Source organism: Eublepharis macularius, chromosome 4 (genome assembly GCF_028583425.1).
Source record: "Eublepharis macularius isolate TG4126 chromosome 4, MPM_Emac_v1.0, whole genome shotgun sequence".
In the NCBI taxonomy this organism is placed as follows: domain Eukaryota; kingdom Metazoa; phylum Chordata; class Lepidosauria; order Squamata; family Eublepharidae; genus Eublepharis; species Eublepharis macularius.
The window spans coordinates 43517387-43539669 of record NC_072793.1 but is presented as its reverse complement, the minus strand read 5'-3'; the positions used below and the strand labels follow the sequence as shown (position 1 = coordinate 43539669).

Sequence of the window (22283 nt, the reverse complement as noted above, 5' to 3'; positions counted from 1 at the left end):
TGGGCCCGGCATCTTCCCTGGGAGGCACGGGCTGTACCTCTGGCTGCTGCATGGCCAGATTCACTGGTGCTTCTTCATCCCTCACTGCCGGTTCCACCGATTCTGGGGCTGGATTTGCCTGCCCAACGCAGTCCTCCTCCTCCAATGAGGACTCGCTGGCAGGGGGCAAGAGCTCAGTCCGGGGCTGGGTCACAACACCCACTATAAAGGCAAGTGGGAGAAATCCCTAATATGAAGATTGGAAGTAATTAAGGACTTTTGAATTGTTGTAACCCAAAGAATTAATAGCCTATCCTAACCAAAACATTGTTAGGGAGTGTTTAGATTGCGGGCTGCATATTTTTGCCTTTTCTTTATAAGCTTGCTCAGTCTGATGCTTGTGCAGACCATTTGTACTCTTTTGATTTATTAAACTTTCTTATGTTTTGAAAACTTGAAGCCTGATCTCTGTAAATACACCATGCCTATTCAGGTCTTTTTTGCACATAAGGTTTAAACTGCCATTTATGAGCATCCACCTCGATCGCAGTGGCTTTGGCATGGCTCTCCCACATTCCACACTGTCCAAGGCAATTTCGATTTGTTTTTCATTTTAGACTGGCTTTGAAGCCTCGGTGCAGTTTTCAGCTTTTGGGGCTTTGCAATTCACGTCACACTTTTTAAAAAAAAACTTTGAGCTTGCGTAGTAACATTGCAATGTTGGAATCCATTCCCTCTTTTGCTGATTTGGTTGTGTCGTACCCACTGGAGAGGCAATTGGTGGCAGAATTCTGGGGAAAAGCATGTACCACTCTTATTATTTTTTTTAAAAGCCAAGCCAGGAAAGGGTTAAAATGCTGCTGCTTCTTTCCCTTGCTGTTGATTTGATTTGCAATAGATCCACAGGAGTTAGCCATGTTAGTCTGTAGTAGCAAAATAGTAAAGAGTCCAGTAGCACCTTTAAGAATAATCAACTTTATTGTAGCATAAACTTTCGAGAACCACAGCTCTCTTCATCAGATGGGCTCTTTACTGTTTTGATTTGCAAAACGCTTTTTCTTACATTGGCAGAAGGGAGGGAGGGGAAAGCAACCATTTAACCCTTTCCTGGCTTTTAAAGACAGCAGGGAATAAGCAACAAGGTTAGAAATTGTTCCTGGCTTTGGAAAAAAAATAAGAGAGTGCATGCATACCCAGGAGGAAGGAAGCCAAGGGAGAAACAGCCTTATGACCCTTACCTCACTTTACTGAAAAAAATGGTGGAAAAGGAGTTCAGAGAGCTGAGGAGGGTGGGAGTGGTTAATTTTGCACAGACCAATCAGCTCCCGGGGAAAAGGAGAGGGGAGGAGAAGAGAAGCAGAAGGGGAGTATAGAGTTCACACTGACATGAATCGTGCCAGCTGCGACTTGGCAGCAGCTTCAAAATAACATTGCAGTATGTCCACAGGGGGAAAAATCGGGGATACCTCGGACAAACATCAGAACTGTGTCCCATGACTACCTTGCAAGTGTGAAACTCCTGCAAACATGGGAAGCAGAACAGATACTGAAACACTTTAAAGTCAGTGTGAAAAGAGCCTCCGTCTTACTTTTGAAAAAAACAGTAAGAGGGAGGAGAGAGAGTGGTTGAGCTTGCCATCTTTGAAGCTTGGAAGTGTGATAGATCACTCTAGCTGGTAAGAGTGCAGTGAGAGATGTGGCATCTAGGCAGAGAAAAAAAACAGCAACACAGATACAGTGCTAGATGTACAAATCTATCTAGCAGTAGATATTCTTTCCAATTTGTTGGTGGAGCAGCTGTGAGGGAGCCAGAGAAGATCCTTAAAGATAAAGATGTCTCTCTGGGAATCAAGATAATCCAAACTATGGTATTCCCCATTACTATGTATGGATGTGAAAGTTGGACAGTGAAGAAAACTGAGAGGAAGAAAATTGATTCATTTGAAATGTGGTGCTGGAGGAGAGTTTTTCGGATACCATGGACAGCCAAAAAGACAAATAAGTGGGTACTAGATCAAATCAAGCCTGAATTCTCCTTTGAAGCTAAAATGACAAAACTGAAGTTATCGTACTTTGGTCAAATCATGAGAAGACAAGATTCTCTGGAAAAGTCAATAATGCTAGGAAAAGTGGAAGGCTGTAAGAAAAGAAGACCTAAAATGATATGGCTTGGCTCAATAAAAGAAGCCACGTCCTCCAGTTTGCAGGATTTGAGCAAGTCTGTTAATGATAGGACATTTTGGAGGTCTTTCCATCATAGGGTTGCCATAGGTCAGAGGCGACTTGACAGCACATAACACGCAGTTGGTGGCAGCAATTGCTACCCAGAGAGAAGTCGGTTATCCCTGTGGGTAAGGCAGAGACCCAGAGTGGCAGTGACGTGTTTTCAGTCTCCCAGAGCCTGAAGGAATGGGGTTTGTGAGACCTTCACAGGGGGTATGGTAAATATTTTACTCCTTCTTAAATAATACTGGTACTTTGGGTCACCCAGTGAAATTAATGGACAGTAGATTAAAGGCAGGCCATAGAAAGTACTTTTTCACACTCTGCATGATTATAGAACCCTCTGCTAGAAGTAATAGTGATGACCGCTGGCTTAAATGTCTTTAAATGGGGATGAGACAAATTTATGAAGGACAAGTTTGTCAATGGCTTTTAGCTATAACTATAGAGAAACTTTATATTCAGAGGCTCTGAAGAGCAGGGGCTGAGTGGCAAGCTGTGGGAATGGACTCTTGGCTGCAAGCCCTGCTTTCAGGGTCTCTAGAAGCTAGTCATTGTTCGGAATAGGATGCTGAACTAGATGGATCCTTGGTGTGGTCCAAGAGGAGTGGTCTTGTGTTCTGATGCAGTTGATCCCATCAACATGAACAAACTGGCCGTTTCCACACGGCTTCCCGCTGCTCGTAACAACCCGGAATATCGCGAAAAAAACGCAGAAGATCGCGTTTTCTCACGTGAGATGCAGCGGGGAGCCGTGTGGAAACGGCCACTGCTAGGACAGCTCTTTTGGCAGTAGGCAGCCCAATATGAAAAAAGAAATGGCTTCCTTATAAAGTGACATTAATTTTATGCTGCCAAATAAAAGCAGGCAGTTTTCAGCTATGACGTGCCTCAGTGTGGACAAATGCTTGATTATAATTTAAGCCACAATGGTATATAAATTTTTGTCTACTTGTATCAGCACCAGTCTTCTTTATGAAACCTATTTAGGATTTGCTATAAGCTGAATGGGGTTCCTGGGAATGAATTAATACAACCCCCCCTTTCCTCCTATTTTCAGGTAAAAAGCATACAAGATGCCATAAGAGACAAAAAACAGAACTTTAATTTCCTTGGAGAAGACATTAAATTGGTTCCTTCTGTTGGTATTTTCATTACCATGAACCCTGGCTATGCGGGTCGTACAGAACTGCCGGAGAATTTGAAAGCTCTTTTCAGGTAAGTTATGGATCCTATTTCTCTTAGATTTTGTGATGTTTCTGGTGGCAGTGGATCTTAGTACACTAAAATGTTTGCCCTGTTTATCTTGAGAGTAGTCCTTGTCCATAGTGGTCATTCTTGCTTCCATTTTAGAGGTGGGAAACTGAGACTAACATATTATAACTTGCCTGTTGACTAGGAAAATGGATCTGGCTTTCACTGCTCCATGTCCACAGCAGTAGACTACAAGAAACTGCCATGGTTGTTTTCCTCTGTTTTGCCCTGGCAAGGGCAATAATAACATTCGATTTATATACTGCCCTTCAGGACAACTTAATACCCACTCAGAGCAGTTTACAAAGTATGTTGTTATTATGTTCACAACAATCACCCCGTGAGGTGGGTAGGGCTGAGAGAGCTCCTAGAAGCTGTGACTGACCCAAGGTTACCCAGCTGGCTTCAAGTGAAGGAGTGGGGAATCAAACCCAGTTCTCCAGATTAGAGTCCCACCGCTCTTAACCACTACACCAAACTGGCTCTCAAGAGAAGCAGACTGTGTATGCCAATCACATACTTCAGCCCCGCACTTAATCTTTTGGTTTATGGACAAAGGTTTCTAGTCTTTGGTTGACCTGGAATTTTCAGGCTACATGAAATGTATAACTTTGTATATTTTAAACAAAAGCCAGTCTGTGAAAGCATGTAGGAATAAGGAGAGCCAACATCTTCAGATAGGTAATAAAAAGGACCAAGTTTATTTATCTACATCACTCAAAAGAGGATCTACCTTTGGTGGGATACAGAAAGGCCTCCTTTTGTTTGTGTATCCTTGAATTTATGGCCGAGGGTCTTCATTGCCAAGCCTTCGTGATGCTTGAAGAAGGTGTGCCACTTCCTGTCCTCCTAGCTGCAGGTCTAAGTACAATGGTGTCTCTCAAGGGCTTCCTGTCCCGTGTCCATGAAGGCACTGAGGCACCAGGCATGGTCTGAAGGTTAACCCCTCACCAACTGAATTATGCCTCAGAGTGCTCACCAAAGCTGTACCTCATTCCATTCAAGCAACTTGACCAGCCCTGCTACAGCCAACATAGGATACTAATGCCCCAGTGTCACTGGAAAACAGATTATTTTCTGTTGCTATTTTCACGGTAGAGTAGGCAAAAAACCACACCCTAGCCCAGTGCCAATCCACTAGAAGGGAAAAAATTCCTACTTGTTGCCCAAATGGGCAACCAGCCTGTGCCCACTCTGAAATGGAGGGAAGGTGGGTGTGTATCTCCCATCCCCTGTCTCTCGTCTTCCTTGCCAATGATCAAAAAGGGAAGGAGGTGGGACAGACCCCAGCCCTTTATGGTTTCCATCCCCCCACCATCAATTACATCACAAAAAAGGTATTGTGACCTCTGGCATTCCTTTTTACCTGCTGTAGCAAAACATGCCCCTTCCCAATGCCTCTTTGAGTCACGTTGCAGGAACCATCTTCTATGTGTTTTGGTTTTTGGCTCTTTCTTTGACTATGTTGACATTTCTGAAGCCAGAAAAGAGCAGTATTAATACAGGTAGGGGAATCATTCAGAAAATCCTGTCGAAGTCATATTATTCAGGTTTGAATGCTTAATCTTAATGAGGCTGCAGAGCTGGTATAATGCACATTATTGCAGATTAGTGGGCTTCTCCTCCTATCCGAAACTTCAAAACTGTGTAGGAAGATTGTCAGTCAACTCTTCACTGCTGTCATATTAGTGCTGCAGTACTTTGGTACCTCTGTGCTAAGAGCAGAGGTTTTGATTTCTCTGGACTTTTCTTCTAGGCCATGTGCAATGGTTGTGCCAGACTTTGAGCTGATCTGTGAAATCATGCTGGTGGCAGAAGGTTTCATAGCAGCCAGGTTGTTAGCTAGGAAGTTCATCACCCTTTACCAGTTATGCAAAGAACTGCTGTCCAAACAGGTAAGTCAATCTTAATTAGTTGCATAATATCAGATAATAGATAACTTTATGGACAGCTCTGTGAATACCTGAAGTGATGCGTTTCCCATACAACTATATCCTTCACTCAATGGCATCTTAGGATATGAAGAAGGGATAGTTATCCTTTTAGAGGATTTTGTTTCTCACTGCATTTCTTTCCTTTACCAAAAGTATAGGGGAGAGAGAAGAAGGCCTGTGTGAGAACTGGTTTTCTGGGAATTGTGGTCAGAGCTACAAGTGACTTCCTTCACGTGGAGAACACTTGATACCTGGGAAGTGAAGTCCAAGTGTCCTTCCCCTCTCTGTTAGAATTGCTGGCTGAAGAGCCAGAGAAAGCCGGCAGCAGCTTTTGCAAATTGTTCCTCCAGTCACAAGCCTGTGGGACAAGAGGGCTCCCAACGGTAGTTTGGGGGCGGGCAGCTGCTACTTTCTCCCAGGGCGTCCTGTGGGCTGCCTGCTCTCGGGGAGCTGCTCTGGAGAATGAAGCTCCAGCCGCAGCAACAGTGGAAGGATCTGCTGCTGCTCTGACATGCCCTTCCCCTGCTCCTGAGTTCCTGGAGAAAAACTGGAATGAGGGCATGTTAGAGCAGCAGCAGATCCCTCTGCTGTCACTGCGGCTGGAGCTTCATTCTCCAGAGCAGCTCCCTGGGAGCAGGCAGTCCACAGGACCCCTTAGGAGAAAGTAGCAGCTGCCCGCCCCCAAACTACCGTTGGGAGCCCTCTTGTCCCACAGGCTTGTGACTGGAGGAACAATTGGCAAAAGCTGCTGCTGCCGCCAGCTTTCTCTGGCTCTTCAGCCAGCAATTCTAACAGAGAGGGGAAGGACACTCGGACTTCACTTCCCAGGTAAACTTACGAGAACAATCAAGTGTTCTCCGTGGGAAGGAAGTCACTTGTAGCTTGGATCTTAGTCCTTAGGATTTCTGGGTCAAACCCACTGAGATGTCACCCTTTTAGTTTCTCCTCTTTCACCTCTTTTGTTTTGAACTGACTACTTCCTGCCTACGGAGACTGAATTTTCAAGTTCTCCAAAAGCAAGCTGTAGTGAGAATATTATGAAGGTTAATTTCTACTGCTTAGGTATTATGTTAAGATTCTTTGATTCTTTGAACCCAGGGAGCATTTTTTGCTCCAGTTTGCAGTCTAATCACAAATGGATTATATTCATTCTTCTCTCCTTAGGATCACTATGACTGGGGGTTACGTGCAATTAAGTCAGTCCTGGTTGTTGCTGGTTCTCTCAAGCGAGGTGACCCAGACCGTCCCGAAGACCAGGTGTTAATGCGCTCTCTCCGAGACTTCAACATCCCAAAGATTGTGACAGATGACATGCCAGTGTTCATGGGTCTAATTGGGGACCTCTTTCCTGCTCTGGATGTCCCAAGAAAACGAGACCTTGGTTTTGAATCTTTTGTGAAACAAGCTGTACTGGAGCTTAAGCTGCAACCAGAGGATAACTTTGTGCTCAAAGTAAGGGTACAACTTTCCATTCATCCATCCTTCAAAATGTAGTCAAGGTTCTGGTGTTTACTTAAGTATCTTGAAATAGTTTCTATGATATCAAGGGATTTATCACTATCTAAGGGAATGTGTGTACCAGTGCATTCTCCAGTGCAGATTTTTGTGTGTGTTGCCTTTTGTTTTGTTCACAAAGCAAAATGATCCAAAACATTTTTCAAAAACCAGTTTTTTCCTGAGCATTCCTGTGTTCCTTGTGGGTTTCTTTTTTCCATCTGTGGCAGACCAGGCAATTTGTCCCTTACCTGTCAACCCGTGACTTAACTACAGTGATCCAAGCAATGGTCATCTCTAGGCTACATTACTGTAACTCGCTCTACGCGGGGCTTCCCTTGAGTCTGACCCAGAGATTACAGCTGGTACAAAATGCAGTGGCGTGTGTTATTACAAAAGTGCCAAATAAGGCGCATATAACACTGTTATGTGAGCTGCATTGGTTGCCAGTGGAGTACCAGATCAGATTCAAGGTTCTGGTATTGACCTATAAGGCCCTGTGCGGACTGGGACCAGTGTATCTACGGGACCGTCTCTCCCCATATATTCCCCGGAGGACACTCCGATCAGAGGACAAACAGCTGTTGGTCCCTGGCCCCAAGGAGGCCTGCCTAGCCTTGACTAGAGCCAGGGCCTTATCGGTCCTGGCTCCCACCTGGTGCAACACTCTGTCTGCTGAAATCAAGGCCTGGCAGGACCTACTATCCTTTCGCCAGGCCTGCAAGACAGAGTTGTTCTGCCAGGCATATGGCTGAGGCTGGGCCTCCGCCAGTGTGAAAAAAGGGGTGTATAAAGTCTTAAACCTCCCTGTGAAGGCTGTCCACCATCCTGTTTTAAATGTGTATTAATACACTGTTGTTTTAATGTAGATGAATTTTTTATTGTATTTTAATATGTTGTTATCCACCCTGAGCCCACTCGTGGGGAGGGCGGAATAGAAATTTGAAATAAATAAATTAAATAAATAAAAATTGTTCAAACTATGAGCCATTTTTGGAACAGTATTAAAAATATAACTGCTCCACATCAGTTTCTAGTTTTAGAAGTTGGAGGCCCAGCACCTTTTTTCACTTTTCCCCTTGCATGCTCCCGGCCTGTGCGATGATGTCATTTCTGGCAAGTGACATCATTGCACAAGTAACATGCCACCCTGTGAGCACTCCAGTGCTTCCAAGAGGGCTGAATCGGGCCCAAATCAAGCCACTGCAGAGCATGGGAGTGCTCCTGTGTTCTGCAGTGGCCAGATTCGGGCTGAATCCAGCTAAATCAGGCCTGATTTGGGCTGAACTGGGTTGCTGTGGCTCGTGGGATCATGCCACACTGCCTGGGAGCATGCCCTGGGAGGCACATTTCCCCCCCACACTGGTCAGGTAAGCAGGGGCAGAGGGTGGAGGGTGAGAGCGGGGAATCCCCCACCCCCAGCAGGGGACTGGCAACCCTAGTCTGTTTCTCCTGTTCCACAGAGTGAGAGGTACTAGAAATAACCACTGCAGCTGATTTTTAAATTTTTTTTAAATTTTAAACTTCTTTTATACCCTACCTTTCTTCCCAATAGGTACCCTAAGCAGCTTACATTATTCTTCCCTCCTCCATTTTCCCCTCAGAACAACCCTGTAAGGTAGATTAGGCTGAGAATGTGTGACAGGCCCAAGGTCACCCAGAGACCATCCATGGCATAGCAGGAAATTGAACCTGGGTTGCCCATATCCTAATCTGCCACTCTCGCCGCTACACCACACTGGGTCTCCTGGTATTTCTTATGGGGAAAGCCCAGTTCACAACTAGGACCATTGCTACATATGTTCAGTGCTATAACCATTGGCTCACACTCAACCCAAGTTATTTTGTTCAGATCCAGATTGTTATCCCTAAATTATGGATTAGATGTTGCAAATTCAGTTACAAGTGCACAGCAGTCATTTTTCAGGAGCTGGAGTTGGAGCTGGGTAGTTGGAGCTCCAACAGTAGTTGGAGCTGGGTATTCAGAAAAGCATTTCCATCACTGTAACAGAGAAAGTGCAACGTTGGAAGCAATTAAAATCTTGAACCAGGTCAAGGAAGCAATCCTAAAGAAGTTACTCAAAAATAAGTCCTATTATATTTAATGGGGCATACTCCCAGGAAAGTGTTTTTGGAATTGCGGACAAGATATATTAGCAGGCAAGGTAAATAAGTAGCAATGTGGAAATGTAATATTATTTTAACCGAACACCCCAGAAGCAGTGGGAATGCTGCCAGGACTGAGGGATGTTGTAAAATGTTAACCTACCCCATTCTGTGAGGACTGGTGCCTCTAATAAGGTTGTAATTTCCACACTAAAAATACAGGCATGAACACTGATTAGGCAGGATATAGGATAGATTACACAAGCTATTTGTGGTTCAATCAGGTACAAATCACATGGGGAAGATATATATATAATTCTAAGGAATGTCACTGTCAGATCTCAAGGGAATAATCAGTCTGACCTTTGTATCTCTTTTAAATTATGCGAATTAGCGGCTCTAAGCCAGATCATTGGCTAGAATTATTTAAATATACTTTTGCCCTCAGTAAAGTTGATGTTAGTTTAACAAAGGTATCCCTCGGTTCAGTGCAATTATTTACCCTAATGTGCGGCTGTTTGTATTTCCTGCTACAAGAAATCATTTTCTTTATTAATTTGTTGGCAACAGATTGTGCGGAATTATATTGGAATGTGAGATTTCAGCCTTAGACTTGTGTGTATATTATTCTGAAGGTGTGTTAGGACAGCCCTGTGTGTGGTTAGTAAAGTAGGACATGACATGCCTGCTTTGTTCATAATGTGGTATCCAGTTCTCATGGACTGTTCTTGCAGATTGTGCAGCTTGAGGAGCTCCTGGCTGTTCGCCACTCTGTTTTTGTGGTAGGCAATGCCGGCACAGGCAAATCCCAGGTGCTAAAGTCCCTGAACAAGACTTACCATATCATGAAGCGGCGGCCCGTTTGGACAGATCTTAATCCCAAAGCAGTCACCAACGATGAACTTTTTGGCATCATCAACCCTGCCACGAGAGAGTGGAAGGATGGTAAGAACAATTTCACATCTTTGAAAACCCAGTATGAGAGGACTTTTAAAATTAAACTTGCCGATTGCCCAAAATATTTGCTTTGAGAGTTCATAGTAAATTTGAGTTTTTTTCTCATCACACAGAGCTTTTGTAGTGTTTTCTTTTGCACGTCTCTGCCTTTTTCTGTTTTCTTAGATGAAGCTTTCATGGAAAGTAATAACTCTGGGGCCCTCTGGTGTGTTGTGCAATAGGGCTGCTGTTGTTTCTGCACACTTTTCTCATCTGAACTTTCATGCAGGCTTCTCCAGAGACACTTTTATCTTCTTAATTTCCTTGCATGTGTTAACTGTTTCCTCCTACCCTACACTCCCAATTGTTCAACGTCTTCAAAAGACAAATACTTTGGAAATGCATAATCTCCTTCTGGGGCTAAAATGGGGCCTTTGAAATGTGACTATGAGCAGATGTGGCCTCTTTAATTTGGGGGAAGTGTGGGATGGCTACAGAATGTTCCATTAGCTCCTGAGGTGAGAAGAATGGAACTTCTTACCTGCAGCCTGAGACCATATTTGTTGTCAGGTTATGTTGCCTGGTCACACCTCTCTGTGGATTAATTTGGCTTGTGCAATTAGCTGTGGGATTTGGAGCTTTTTGGCCACCTCATAATACAACCAGTTCTGGCACCATCCTTGCACTGTGGGATTTCCCAACCTTAGTATTCTAGGACATAGCTAGTGCACTGGCTGAAGCTGCTTAAAAGCGCTATGTGGTGCAAAGAGATCTATGCCCCCAGCCCCGTCTATAGGTATGGATCTGATAGCGCTACAAGCTGCAAATCTGCTAAATTAGGTTATCTCTATCTGCAATAAACTAAGTGCTTCCTCCTTGGCTGGAGTATATTACTGAACAACAAGCACCTTAGTCTGGAGTGGGGTTCAGTTTATTGATCTTCACCCATTTCAAAACTGTTCTTATTTCTAAGTGGCACTTTAGGACTTTGCTTTTGTTTCCTTAATAGTCCTGAGCTGTATTAAGTGGCATGGGATTATTTTCAATGAGGTTGTTTGATCACATTCATTCATTACTTGTTGGTTTTGTAATTATCAGATATAGCAAGTTGCATTTAGTCTTTGCCTTGCTTGTTTGTGTGCAAGCTGAATAAATTCCTTGAAAGTTATTAAAGAAAGCCTAGAGGGCCTTCTGAGCATCCCACTGTCTCCCTGTGATCTCTTTAGGATTGTTCTCATCGATCATGAGAGACTTGGCCAATATTACACACGATGGCCCCAAATGGATTGTGCTGGATGGTGATATTGATCCAATGTGGATTGAGTCTCTCAATACTGTCATGGATGATAATAAGGTAAAACACAGGCACAAAGACAATATGTGTTCTTCAGTACATAGGACACTGGTTTTTTTGCTAAAATGTACACACTAAGCTTTGGCAACTGTAGAAATCCAATTGATATTGGAAAACTTCATAACAGACTTTTCTTAAAGAAACAGAACTTTTCCACATCACAATTGCAGGGACTAAGAAACTCTAGAAAAATTATACCCAGAGAACCTGATCTTTTGTGAGTTGTGTCTATTTATACAGTGCAAGGAATACTTTTGCAGTCAGCATTATTTATTTATTTTAATTTATAGTCCACTTTCCTTACTGGGATGCATGGAGTGAGTACGATCAGGATTGCCAGGTCCTCTCTCACAACCGGCAGAGGCTGGGAGGGTGGCAGCGGGAACTTACTGGTCTTACCAGTGTGTGTGTGTGTGTGCTGGTGTCCCCCAGCTGATGGCGTCACTCCCGGTGTAACCCAGAAGCAATGGCATCATGCTGGAACTATGTTTTGGGATGAGTGTTAAAGAATCTGCCTTAGTGTCACACTGCCATTTCTGGGTCATGCTGGAAGTGATATCGTTGGCCAGGAATGCTAGCTCACCCATACCCATTTCCCTGGCCTACCTCAGCTGGTGATTGGCAGGCAGAGGTGTAAATTGCCAGGAGTTTGCCCTCCATAAGCAGGCACCGGGCAAGGCTAAGTACAGTAAAACTGTTCAGTCAATCGGTAAGCCGATTACAAAATACGATAACATTTGAATGATAATATTTGAGTGTAAAGGCAAATTACTGCTGTGGCATAGTGGTTAAATGGTTGGGCTGTAATTTGGGACTTTGCTGGTTTCCATTCCACCACTGCCATGAGTGCTCAGTAGGTAAGCCACTCCCCTCACCCTGAGCTCCCCAGCTGTATTGTGGCGATAATAATAATACTGACATTGTTCACTGCTCTGAGTGAGGTATGAATCTGTCTAGAAGAGTGGTATACAGCTGCAGGTATTCCTAGTAAAACAATATAGTACAGTAGGGCTGGGGCTGAAGAACTGGAAGAAAAAACATGTTATCCCTAAAATTTATTTATTTATTTATTGTATATTATATTAGATTTTTAGTCCGCCCTCCCCACCAGGCGGGCTCAGGGTGGAGTACAACATTTCAAATTACATAAATACAGTATAAATAATAGAAGTCACCTTACAAGCTGATCCATAGCATCACAGCTTGCCGCTTTACTCCTCTACCAGAATGCCTTTCTGAGCAATTCTGTTTTGCACATTTTGTGGAACACGTGTGGGGGGGGCTTCCTGATAGCCCCAGACAGACTGTTCCAGTAAAAGGGCAGCTATCCATTGTGGGGTTCCTGTAGGAACAGGAACAATGTTTCTTCTGTTATTTCTTGCTTATGGGGTTGCAGCATTGGTCATCATTCTTTTGTGGATTTTCTTAAAATCATAGTTTCCTGACTAGGAAATATTTCTTATACGTAACTGCATTTGTCATCTAATTTTTTACCGTTCAAGGCTACCCATCTGAATCTATCTGCATTTATGAGTTTCGGTTCTGCTAATTTACTCTAGTTTATACTGTACTTTGTCCATCACAGAAGATTACATAAGCTATTAGATACTTTATGCAGTAAAAAGAGAAGTCTAGGGCCGTTTCCAGACGGCCCCCCGCCTCGCGAAACGTCGCGCGTCGTCGCGCGTCGTTGCGCAGAAAACGCGAAATATCGCGTTTTCTCGCGCGAGTTTTGCGCGACGTCGCGCAAAACTCGCGCGAGAAAACGCGATATTTCGCGTTTTCTGCGCAACGACGCGCGACGACGCGCGACGTTTCACGAGGCGGGGGGCCGTCTGGAAACGGCCTAGGAGACATTGGTCAGTACAGTAGCAGCTGGCTTGTTCTCAGTGGGCTAGTGAAAAGGATGGACTCTTCCATTTCCTCCAGTTGCAGCATAGCTGACTGCTAATCCTAGCTCTGAAAAGAATGGCTGGAGCGGAGAAAGATTTTGTTGGGGGAAGTGATGAAGTAGGGGGACCACTAAACCTCTCTCCAGAAAAAGAAAACTAACTACTGCATGCGTTCCCAAGTGGCAAAACTCACATTTCTACAAAGGGTATAATATTTTATTTATATTTATTTATATTTCAATTTATATACCGCCCATCCCCAGGGGCTCTGGGCGGTGAACAGTTAAAATCGATAAAAACAAGAACTAAAATCAATATACAAACAATAAAACAAATTAACAAAGTGCAGTGGTGGGGAGAACCCTCCCCCACCCCAAAGGTGGGAGGCTGACATGGCGCCGCCCCCTTCAATCACCGAACGCCTGGCGGAACAGCTCTGTCTTACAGGCCCGGCGGAATGATAATATGTTCTGCTGGGCCCGGGTTTCCATTGACAGAGCGTTCCACCAGGCTGGGGCCAGGACTGAAAAGGCCCTGGCCCTGGTTGAAGCGAGGCGGGCTTCCTTAGGGCCGGGGACCACAAGTAAATATTTATTCGCTGATCGAAGCGATCTCCGGGGAACGTACAGGGAGAGGCGGTCCCGAAGATATGCCGGTCCCAACCCGCTCAGGGCTTTAAAGGTAAGAACCAACACTCTGAATCTGATTCATTTATATGTAAGATAGCATTAATCTCATACCTTTGGAAACCAGGGATACAATGGAGGAAGTTTTAAAAACCCATTAAATAAAGAATGTTGGTGATGCATAGAAGATACAGACCTGGGCAAACATTGCCATTCCCAGCGTTCTTTTTGTTTCCAGCCTGACCGCATCCACCCCTTTGCAGGTGCTGACTCTAGCAAGCAATGAAAGGATCCCTCTCAACCCCACTATGAGGCTGCTATTTGAGATCAGTCACCTACGGACTGCCACCCCAGCAACTGTCTCCAGAGCAGGTAGATGGGAGAAGGAGAAAGAAGGTGGAATTTCCCTTGACTTTGTAAGGAAGTGAACAGAGTTATCTATAGCATAAGGCTTTCAAGGGAGCGTCCAGTGTGTATCTTTTTTGCAACATGTAATTTAGCATCATATTGATTGCCTAGCATGTATCCAAGCCTGTTGCTTCTTAGCCAGAAAAGTCTGATGATCCATGCAGTGGTGACTAAGGGCATATGGGCACCTTTTTATTCATATATTTCTACCTGTTTTTACATTATATTAAGCTTGTGCTTGCTTCTGGCACGGGGATTCAGGTTCTGCAACAAGAATCACTAACACTGAGTCCAAAGATAGTGGAGGGAACAGCTGTCTTTATTATACATACTTGAAAAAGGTAGGAAGAGCACAACAGCTGTGCAAGGTGAACAATCCAGGTGTTATGTGAGCCACAGCACCATCCTGTAAGTGGCTATTCTAGGAACAGCTTGGGGCAGCTTGGTAGGGAGAAGCCAGTCAGAATGCAGCTGGAAATAGATAAGCTTTGTCTCATCAGTAGTAGTAACTCTGCAGTGGAAGGACCAAGCTCTGCAGTGCCTGCTTCTTACTTTCTCTAGACCTGTCATTGCTGCTTTGCCATTAGTCATACTGATATGACTGCTGTTCCTGCCTCTAAGGACATAACAGCAGCCATGCTGGGTCAGTGGTCCATCTAGTCCCAGCCTGTTTTTTTCATACAGTGACCAAATAGAAGCCCTTGGAAGGTCTACAAGCAGGGCATGGAAGCCAAAGCCTCCCCATTTGGTTGCCCCCCACCAACTAGTATTCAGAGAGATGTTGTCTCTGAACATGGTTCTGTTTAGTCATTGAGGCTGGCAATCATTGATAGAACTATCCTCCACGGAGAGCCAGTATGACTTAGTGATTAAGAGTGGCAGTACTCTAATCTGGAGAACCAAGTTTGGTTCCCCACTCCTCTACTTGAAGCCAGCCAGGTGACCTTGGGTCAGTCACAGCTCTTTCAGAGCTCTCTCAGATCCACCCACCTCACAGGGTGATTGTTGTGGGGATAATAATAACATACTTTGTAAACCATTCTGAGTGGGCGTTAAGTTGTCCTGAAGGGCGGTATATAAATTGAATGTTGTTGTTGTTGTTATTATAAGTAAGTTGTTATTTATCTAATCTAGTTGTGAGGCTGAGTAAACTAGTGGTTTTCACTGGGCCAATAAATTTCACAAGTACTCTGTGAGTGAAAAAGTCACCCAAGGGATGTTTACTGTGTTGGTCTGGACCTCTTGCCAAACTATAATTATGCCTCTCACCTCAGACCTTGTTGATCTATCTCCATTCCCTGTGAGGCTTATCTTAATTGACCTTGACTGCCAGGAGAATGGCAGCTGACAATTTTGCTTGGGTATTTTAGTACACAGTGAAGAAGGAAACAATCATTAGCTTTTGGGCCAAAATAAATCATGAACAAAATGGAAAACTTCATGTGCTCTTAAGGTTCTGTACAACCACATGCCATCATTTCCTGTTATTAATCCATAATTTAGCTATGAAAAAGGGAAAACTTTATAGCTAACTTTGATACTTTGTATTTCTAGGGATCCTTTACATCAATCCAGCTGATCTGGGCTGGAATCCTCCTGCAAGCAGTTGGATCGACAAACGAGAAATCCAGTCAGAGAGAGCTAACTTAACCATTTTGTTTGACAAGTATTTGCCAGTTTGTCTGGACAATCTTAGAACCAGGTACAGTGAAACAGAACTGAGAGTGAGTTTGCACAGTCAAAAATTTATATTATTTGTTTACTCTAGGTGTATTCCATTTGGGTCTTTGATGATTTACGTTAAAACCCATTTGTTTGCAACTGTTTCCTCCTCTTACATTGTGTCCTCCAACTTCCCTCATATGGTTGCTTGTTCAGTATTGTTGAGTGGGAATGAGTGAAGAATGCCTGTCTTCAAGGGGAACCTCATAGGTATGTAAACGGTTCTAAAGCCATTGGAGGTATGGTAGGTAATAAATGATGATTTGTCAGTAGGATTTTCTAGTACTGTTAGATGTTTAGAAGTACTATACTGGTGACAGAAAAAGTCTTACAACACAAGGTTACTCTATAGAATGTAGGGTCTGTTTCCATAATAAGTTGTGCTGTAGTCCCAACTGTGGCCAGTTGATTATTTGTATACCTACCTTAACTACCTGACAGGAAGGAAGCTGACAGGAAGAAAATTGATTAATTTGAAATGTGGTGCTGGAGGAGAGATTTTTGGATATCATGGACAGCCCAAAAGACAAATAAGTGGGAACTAGATCAAATTAAGCCTGAATTCTCCTGAGAAGCTAAAATGACAAGACTAAAGCTGTCGTACTTTGGTCACATCATGGGAAGACAAGATTCTCTGGAAAAGTCGACAATGCTAGGAAAAGTGGAAGGCAGCAGGAAAAGAAGAAGACCTAAAACAAGATGGCTTGACTCAATAAAAGAAGCCACGTCCTCCAGTTTGCAGGATCTGAGCAAATCTGTCAATGATAGAACATTTTGGAGGTCTTTCATTCATACAGTCGTCATAGGTTGGAGACGACTGGACAGCACATAGCACACACACACCTTACCTACCCTACACAGGATTCAGTTTGGCACAGTCTTGCAAACACAGTATTTAAAAAATGACCTTTGTAGCCAAAAGATTACTTCTGCATGTGGAGAACACATGCACTGCTAGCAGCCCATAGAATGAGGCCAGTATATGCAGGCTTTTCAGGCACTTTTCTTGTGTTTAAGTAAACATCCAGTGGTTAAGAGAATAGAACCTCAGAGCAGTGATTAGCAAGAAGCGGAAGGGTTTTCTCCAACATTCTTACAGAGTTGAAGGATCTGTGACTAGCTTTTCCAAATTAAACGTTTTAAAATGGTTTTTGTTTTCACACAGGGCCCTCAGGGTCACAATGGGGCATGAGGGGTTACAAGTAAGCCAAATGAAAAAGATTTGGAAAGGAAAAGATTTTAGCAGCTATGCAACTAGTTTTCACAGTTGATAGTCAGTGGAGTTGTATTACAAGCACAAATAGTGACCAGCAAAGAGGAAAAGGGCATTCTGATACTCTGTGTATATTTTATGTGGTGCTCTCAGGATGAGCAGCATATGGTTCCAAGACGAGTATATTTTGTAGAGCCATCCTTTGCAATAACTATAATTATGTTGTAGCAAACTGCAGGGCTCTTCCGGCTTCACATATCTGTAAATGTAGCCTAAGCCCATGTAAAATATGAGATGAAAGGGCTTATTTTATTACTCTGTTATTTGACCACTTCTGAACTCATTGCATTTTTGGCAAATCAATGCCCTTAGCAAGGCTTCCATTTCACTTCTTTGAAAAGGATCAAAGTTTTAGAATGGCTCAAACTTATGATTACAGTTATTACTTGGCTGTGTGCTGGTATTTCACTTGTCTCTGTAGCAGTGGATAAGAAAGATATACACAATGAAAGTAAAAAAAAAAGTTAATGTTCTGAAAGAGGATTTATATGCCTATCTTCTCACATTGTTAAATGGTCGTCATGCTAAATCCAATTAAACTTCATACATTTTCAATTCTGCCATTATAGATTTAAGAAGATTATTCCAGTTCCTGAGCAAAGCATGGTTCAGATGTTGTGTTACCTCCTTGAATGCCTCCTAACCTCGGAAAATACCCCTCCCGACTGCCCCAAAGAACTCTATGAACTTTATTTTGTTTTTGCTGCTGTCTGGGCTTTTGGTGGTGCTCTGTTCCAAGACCAGGTAAGAAGATATTTCTACTGGCATCAGTGCTAATTAATTTAGCCCTGCATTTTTAAAGTAGCATCTGTGACAAAAAGCCTATGCCTTTTTCTTGGAGAACACAGACACCCCCCCCCCCCCGCCCAATAAGAGACTGACAAACACCCCCAAAATGGAGAAACCCATAGTGTAATAGGAACTTGCTTTGTGTCATGTTGTAATCATCAGGAAGTAAGAGCTGGCCCCTAATTGGGATGGAGCCAGGGCAACTCCACCCTGTGGGAGAAATCCCTTCATGAAAAAAGAGCCCTGAAGACATTTGGAGGCTAGTTTTATTGAAACGCTCTTAGCTCCCTGCAGGTTTCCTTAGACCTTTTGGTTGCAGCAGGAACCTTCAAATTCACCCCAAATTTGTTTTTGACAAAATTTGCTGGCAACTCTAGACTTGCAGTCATATTATGGGCTCATAAGTGGAAAGAGCATTGTAGAAGGGACCTGACAATGTGCTTCAGGGTTTCCTTGAGTGGATACCATGGCTTCTATAAAAGGAGTTTGCTGGGCTCACATCTTGCTTTCTTTCTTAAATGACAACTGTCAGATGGGCAAATGCCACACTTTTGGAGGTACCGAGTGCTCATCTTCACTTTAGGATTCTTTCCAGCTTAGACAAATCCAGGAGATTTCATTAGATATTAGTGCCATTGGTCTAGTGTGTAAAAAAAATCTCTGTCCAACCTGTAATTGCCAGTTTACCTGAGAGATGAAAATATTAAAAAACCGTCAGCTTTTATCTGCAACCTTCTGCAGCCAGGAAACCAGAGCCAGCCTGCCATTCTCAAAATGAGTGGATAGATTCCAGTCAATTTCAGGAACCAGATGGCATGGATTTAGCACTCAGGACTGGACACATCACTTCTCTTAGCAGAGAGGCGAGACATTACAAGTATCAGTGGTTCCAGCATACAGCTCGGCAGGTGCTGGCTTGGTTTGTAGAGCTTCTTTGGGGGCTTCCCAATTTACCCTGGATTAGTTTCACTCAACTATGAATTGCATTAAGCATTGCAGGTGTTCTCTTTGTCTCATCTTTTCAAAACAGTTACCAATATCTGGGGACATTTTGAGGCATATCTGGAAGATGATTGTGTTAAATGCTGGGACACTTTCAGAGTGGCAACCTTAGCTAAAATCTCAAGGCTCCTCCCCTCTAAAAAAATGGTCTGGAAAAAGAATGGAGAAGTTCCTTTGTGTGTCATTTGGTTTTGAGCCACAGTTGCATTCATGTTTGAATTAGCAGGTCCAGAGGGCTCTTTCTGGGAAGAAGGGGGGAAGGGTTGTTTGCATTCCTTTCTTTTTGACAAATCTGGGACTTCCAAAGCCCCCTCTCCTCCGCTGGTTCTGCTGCCTTCAAAACAGCTCCTCGTGGGCACAGGGGAACTGAATTTATTCTTCATAACTTTTGATTGGTGCCATGGCAGGAGGGAAGAAAGGATGCTTTCTTTTCCATTTTTAATTCTGCATCTTAATTAGTTTTATTATCCAATTACTTATTTAATCCTATTTTTCACCTCTGTTGTTTTGTCATTAATATAGCATTTCATATAATTAATGCAGGCCTGCAGCTCTTTCCTCATTCATTTTCTCTGTTTTTGATGACAGGCCTTGGTAATGATCAGCGTTTCTGTTGCTACATGGTTTACTTGTGGGTGGAATTTGTAATGGAGAAGGATATTCAGGATTCCTTTTTTCCCCATCAGCTAATGCCTCATGTCGCCTCTGTAAGATGAATCAAGATGGCCAGTGTCCTGCTTGCTTCTGATTGTTGAGTCCTTTGATTATGTTCACCCTACAAGAAGAGTCAACTACAGATATGCAGAGCACACACTCTTTGTTATTTTTATTAATCTATTCATTGTCTTGGTTTTTTTACAATATAGTGAGAGTCCAATCCCTCCTTAGACTGGAGGAAGGCTTCAGACTTGAACCAAATGGAAAGACTGGGTATAAACTTTTTAATAAACAATAAACAAACAAACAAACCTTTGCTCGAGTGATAGGATAGGGGTAGTATCTTCATTCCATTTCATATGGAAGGCTCTCTCTCTCTCTCTCTCTCTCTCTCTCTCTCTCTCTCTCTCTCTCTCTCTCTCTCTCTTTTTGTTGCTAAAGTTAGTTATCTTCTTTCTGTGATTTTGTTCGAGCCTTTTAAAAAGCCACCTAAAACTACTGACTGTCAGCATCTTCTGGCAGTGTAAAGAAACAGGAGATGCCTTGCTGTTCAGACTAAGGGCTAATTCACATGGTATAAAGTTCATATGGCCACCATGAGCACTTTCATAAGATACGCACCTGGAGTTCCATGCTGGAAACTCAGTGCTGGAAACATAGGGTACCAGTTTAGATTGCAAACAAGGTGAGAGGAAACAGGGCTTCAGCCTTCTGCCCTTATGCAATTTTCCCAACCTGAAAATGCCACAAGGAGTCATGGTTTTCCCCATTGGGGAAGCTTACATGTACTAATGGCTGCATGTAATCATGGCTGGACCAAGGGTTTCTGGTGCCTTAGGTTAGCTGCAATCTGGGTGCCCCTCCCCGCCATGCCCTGAACAGAGCTGCTGGGTCCCATGCTAGGACACCATGCCTTAAGCTGCTGTGCCTTGATCCAAGGTGTAAAATAATCTACTTTTATCAATCCTAAGTTTCCAGAATCACTAAAGAACATTTTAGAATCAAAACAAAAGGCCATTAGCCAAGGTCTAACTTGTAAGGATAATTGACCGAATTCAGCTCCTAATGACACTCTAGCTACACATTTAGGAACATTAGTCAGTTTACAAAGAAAAAAAATTAAAGGTCAGAAGATTCATTTATCAATTGAATCCAAGGAACCACCTCGAAGAGCAAATAGGAATAATTTTCAAATTAAAAACTTGAATTGCCGTGGGAATATAATGCCCCCCACCCATGATAGCTAAAATTTTAATATATCATTAGTACAAAGTCTCACCTTCTTCAACATCATTTTCTAATGAAACAGATTGTGAGAAAAAAATATCCCAGGATGCATGTACTCTTTCACTTGTTGAATTTGAATTCTGTCAATAGACCATTGCTATACAGGGACACTTTTCTTATATAACAGTAATATTTTACATTTGCTATAATTTCTAGACATTTGGATAAATTAGCAAAAAATTAGCAAAATTGGTTCATTCTCTCTGAAGCCCAGTGCGGGAGTGAGACAAAACTGCATCACCTGCATATAATAAGAGTGGAATCTCTTGATTAGCTAAACAAGGAGGATGGCAGTTTTTACTAAGAGAATCAGAAATATAAACATCCTTGCCAAACTCCCTTGTCAATTGGGGAGCTTATAGACAAGCTATCCTTGATGTTACAGCCGCCCTGAGCACTCTGGCCGGCATGAAGATTTTCAGTCAACCACAATAACTGCTTATCAATAATAGATTTCCTTAATTTATTGTCAAGTCTGGTTCTGGAAATAAACTCTGAGATCCATAAACCCTACAAAAAGAACACCTTGGGGGAGTGAGATCTATTCTCAGTTAGATGGGAGAGCATCAGAAAGTGGTCCAAGGTGAAGCATCCTCTTCTGAAACCAATTTGCTCCCACCCTAAAATGTTGGTAGATTCAATCCATTCCAACAAATAAAAAAGAGTATAATTTTCCTATGCAAGAGAGCAGGCTAATCAGGCAGTATCATGGCAGATCAGAGAGAGTCATTTTTTTAAAATATAGGAACTATAATAATCTGCTTCCAAGAATGTGGAGTAAGGCCAGAGGAGTTAAACTGGAGTTAAGACTTCATCTCCCCAGCCAAGGTTGACTTAAATAGGTAATTTGGAAATATGAACTTTCCCATACTGGGCTTTTTCATCAGTTCTGGCCCCATACTGCATCAATTTCTCCCCAGAGTTCTGCATGCATGGTCAAAATAACCTGATTCAGTCTCCAAACTGCTTCCCAGGTTTTGTTGCATTCTTTATGGTAAAAGGCTACATTAGCTGCAGAGTCGATTTCCCTCCAGGTTTTCTGCAGTTTTTCTCCCTGTGCACATACGCTGCTGTTTTTTTTTGTCAGCAAAGTCAAACCAGAGCTTTTTTGAAGTGCACAATATTTTATTTCTTTATCCTGCTCTGTTCTGATTGGTTGAACAGTAACCAATCCAGTTTTTTCTTTATTTTTTTAAATGTGTTTTATTGGTGAATTTAAAAAAAAACTTGCAAGTTTCTTAAGCCTATCAGCTGCAATATGACTAAGAGAAATTTTAAGAATGGACTAAAAATTTTGTTGTGTGTGCACTGACCTCAGAGAGCCAGTTTGGTGTAGTGGCTAAGAGT

General features: G+C 42.9%; 1 protein-coding gene across 1 annotated transcript in view; it reads left to right on the top strand.

Annotated features, from left to right (window-relative positions):
* LOC129327569 (dynein axonemal heavy chain 9-like) overlaps positions 1-22283 on the top strand; it is a 274625-nt gene that overhangs the window by 77529 nt on the left and 174813 nt on the right. Inside the window, exons 29-36 of the mRNA XM_054976322.1 lie at positions 3263-3420; positions 5213-5351; positions 6555-6842; positions 9725-9935; positions 11153-11280; positions 14062-14170; positions 15761-15908; positions 17771-17945. Of these exons, the coding sequence (XP_054832297.1) occupies positions 3263-3420; positions 5213-5351; positions 6555-6842; positions 9725-9935; positions 11153-11280; positions 14062-14170; positions 15761-15908; positions 17771-17945 (1356 nt within the window). The remainder of the gene's footprint in view (positions 1-3262; positions 3421-5212; positions 5352-6554; positions 6843-9724; positions 9936-11152; positions 11281-14061; positions 14171-15760; positions 15909-17770; positions 17946-22283) is intronic.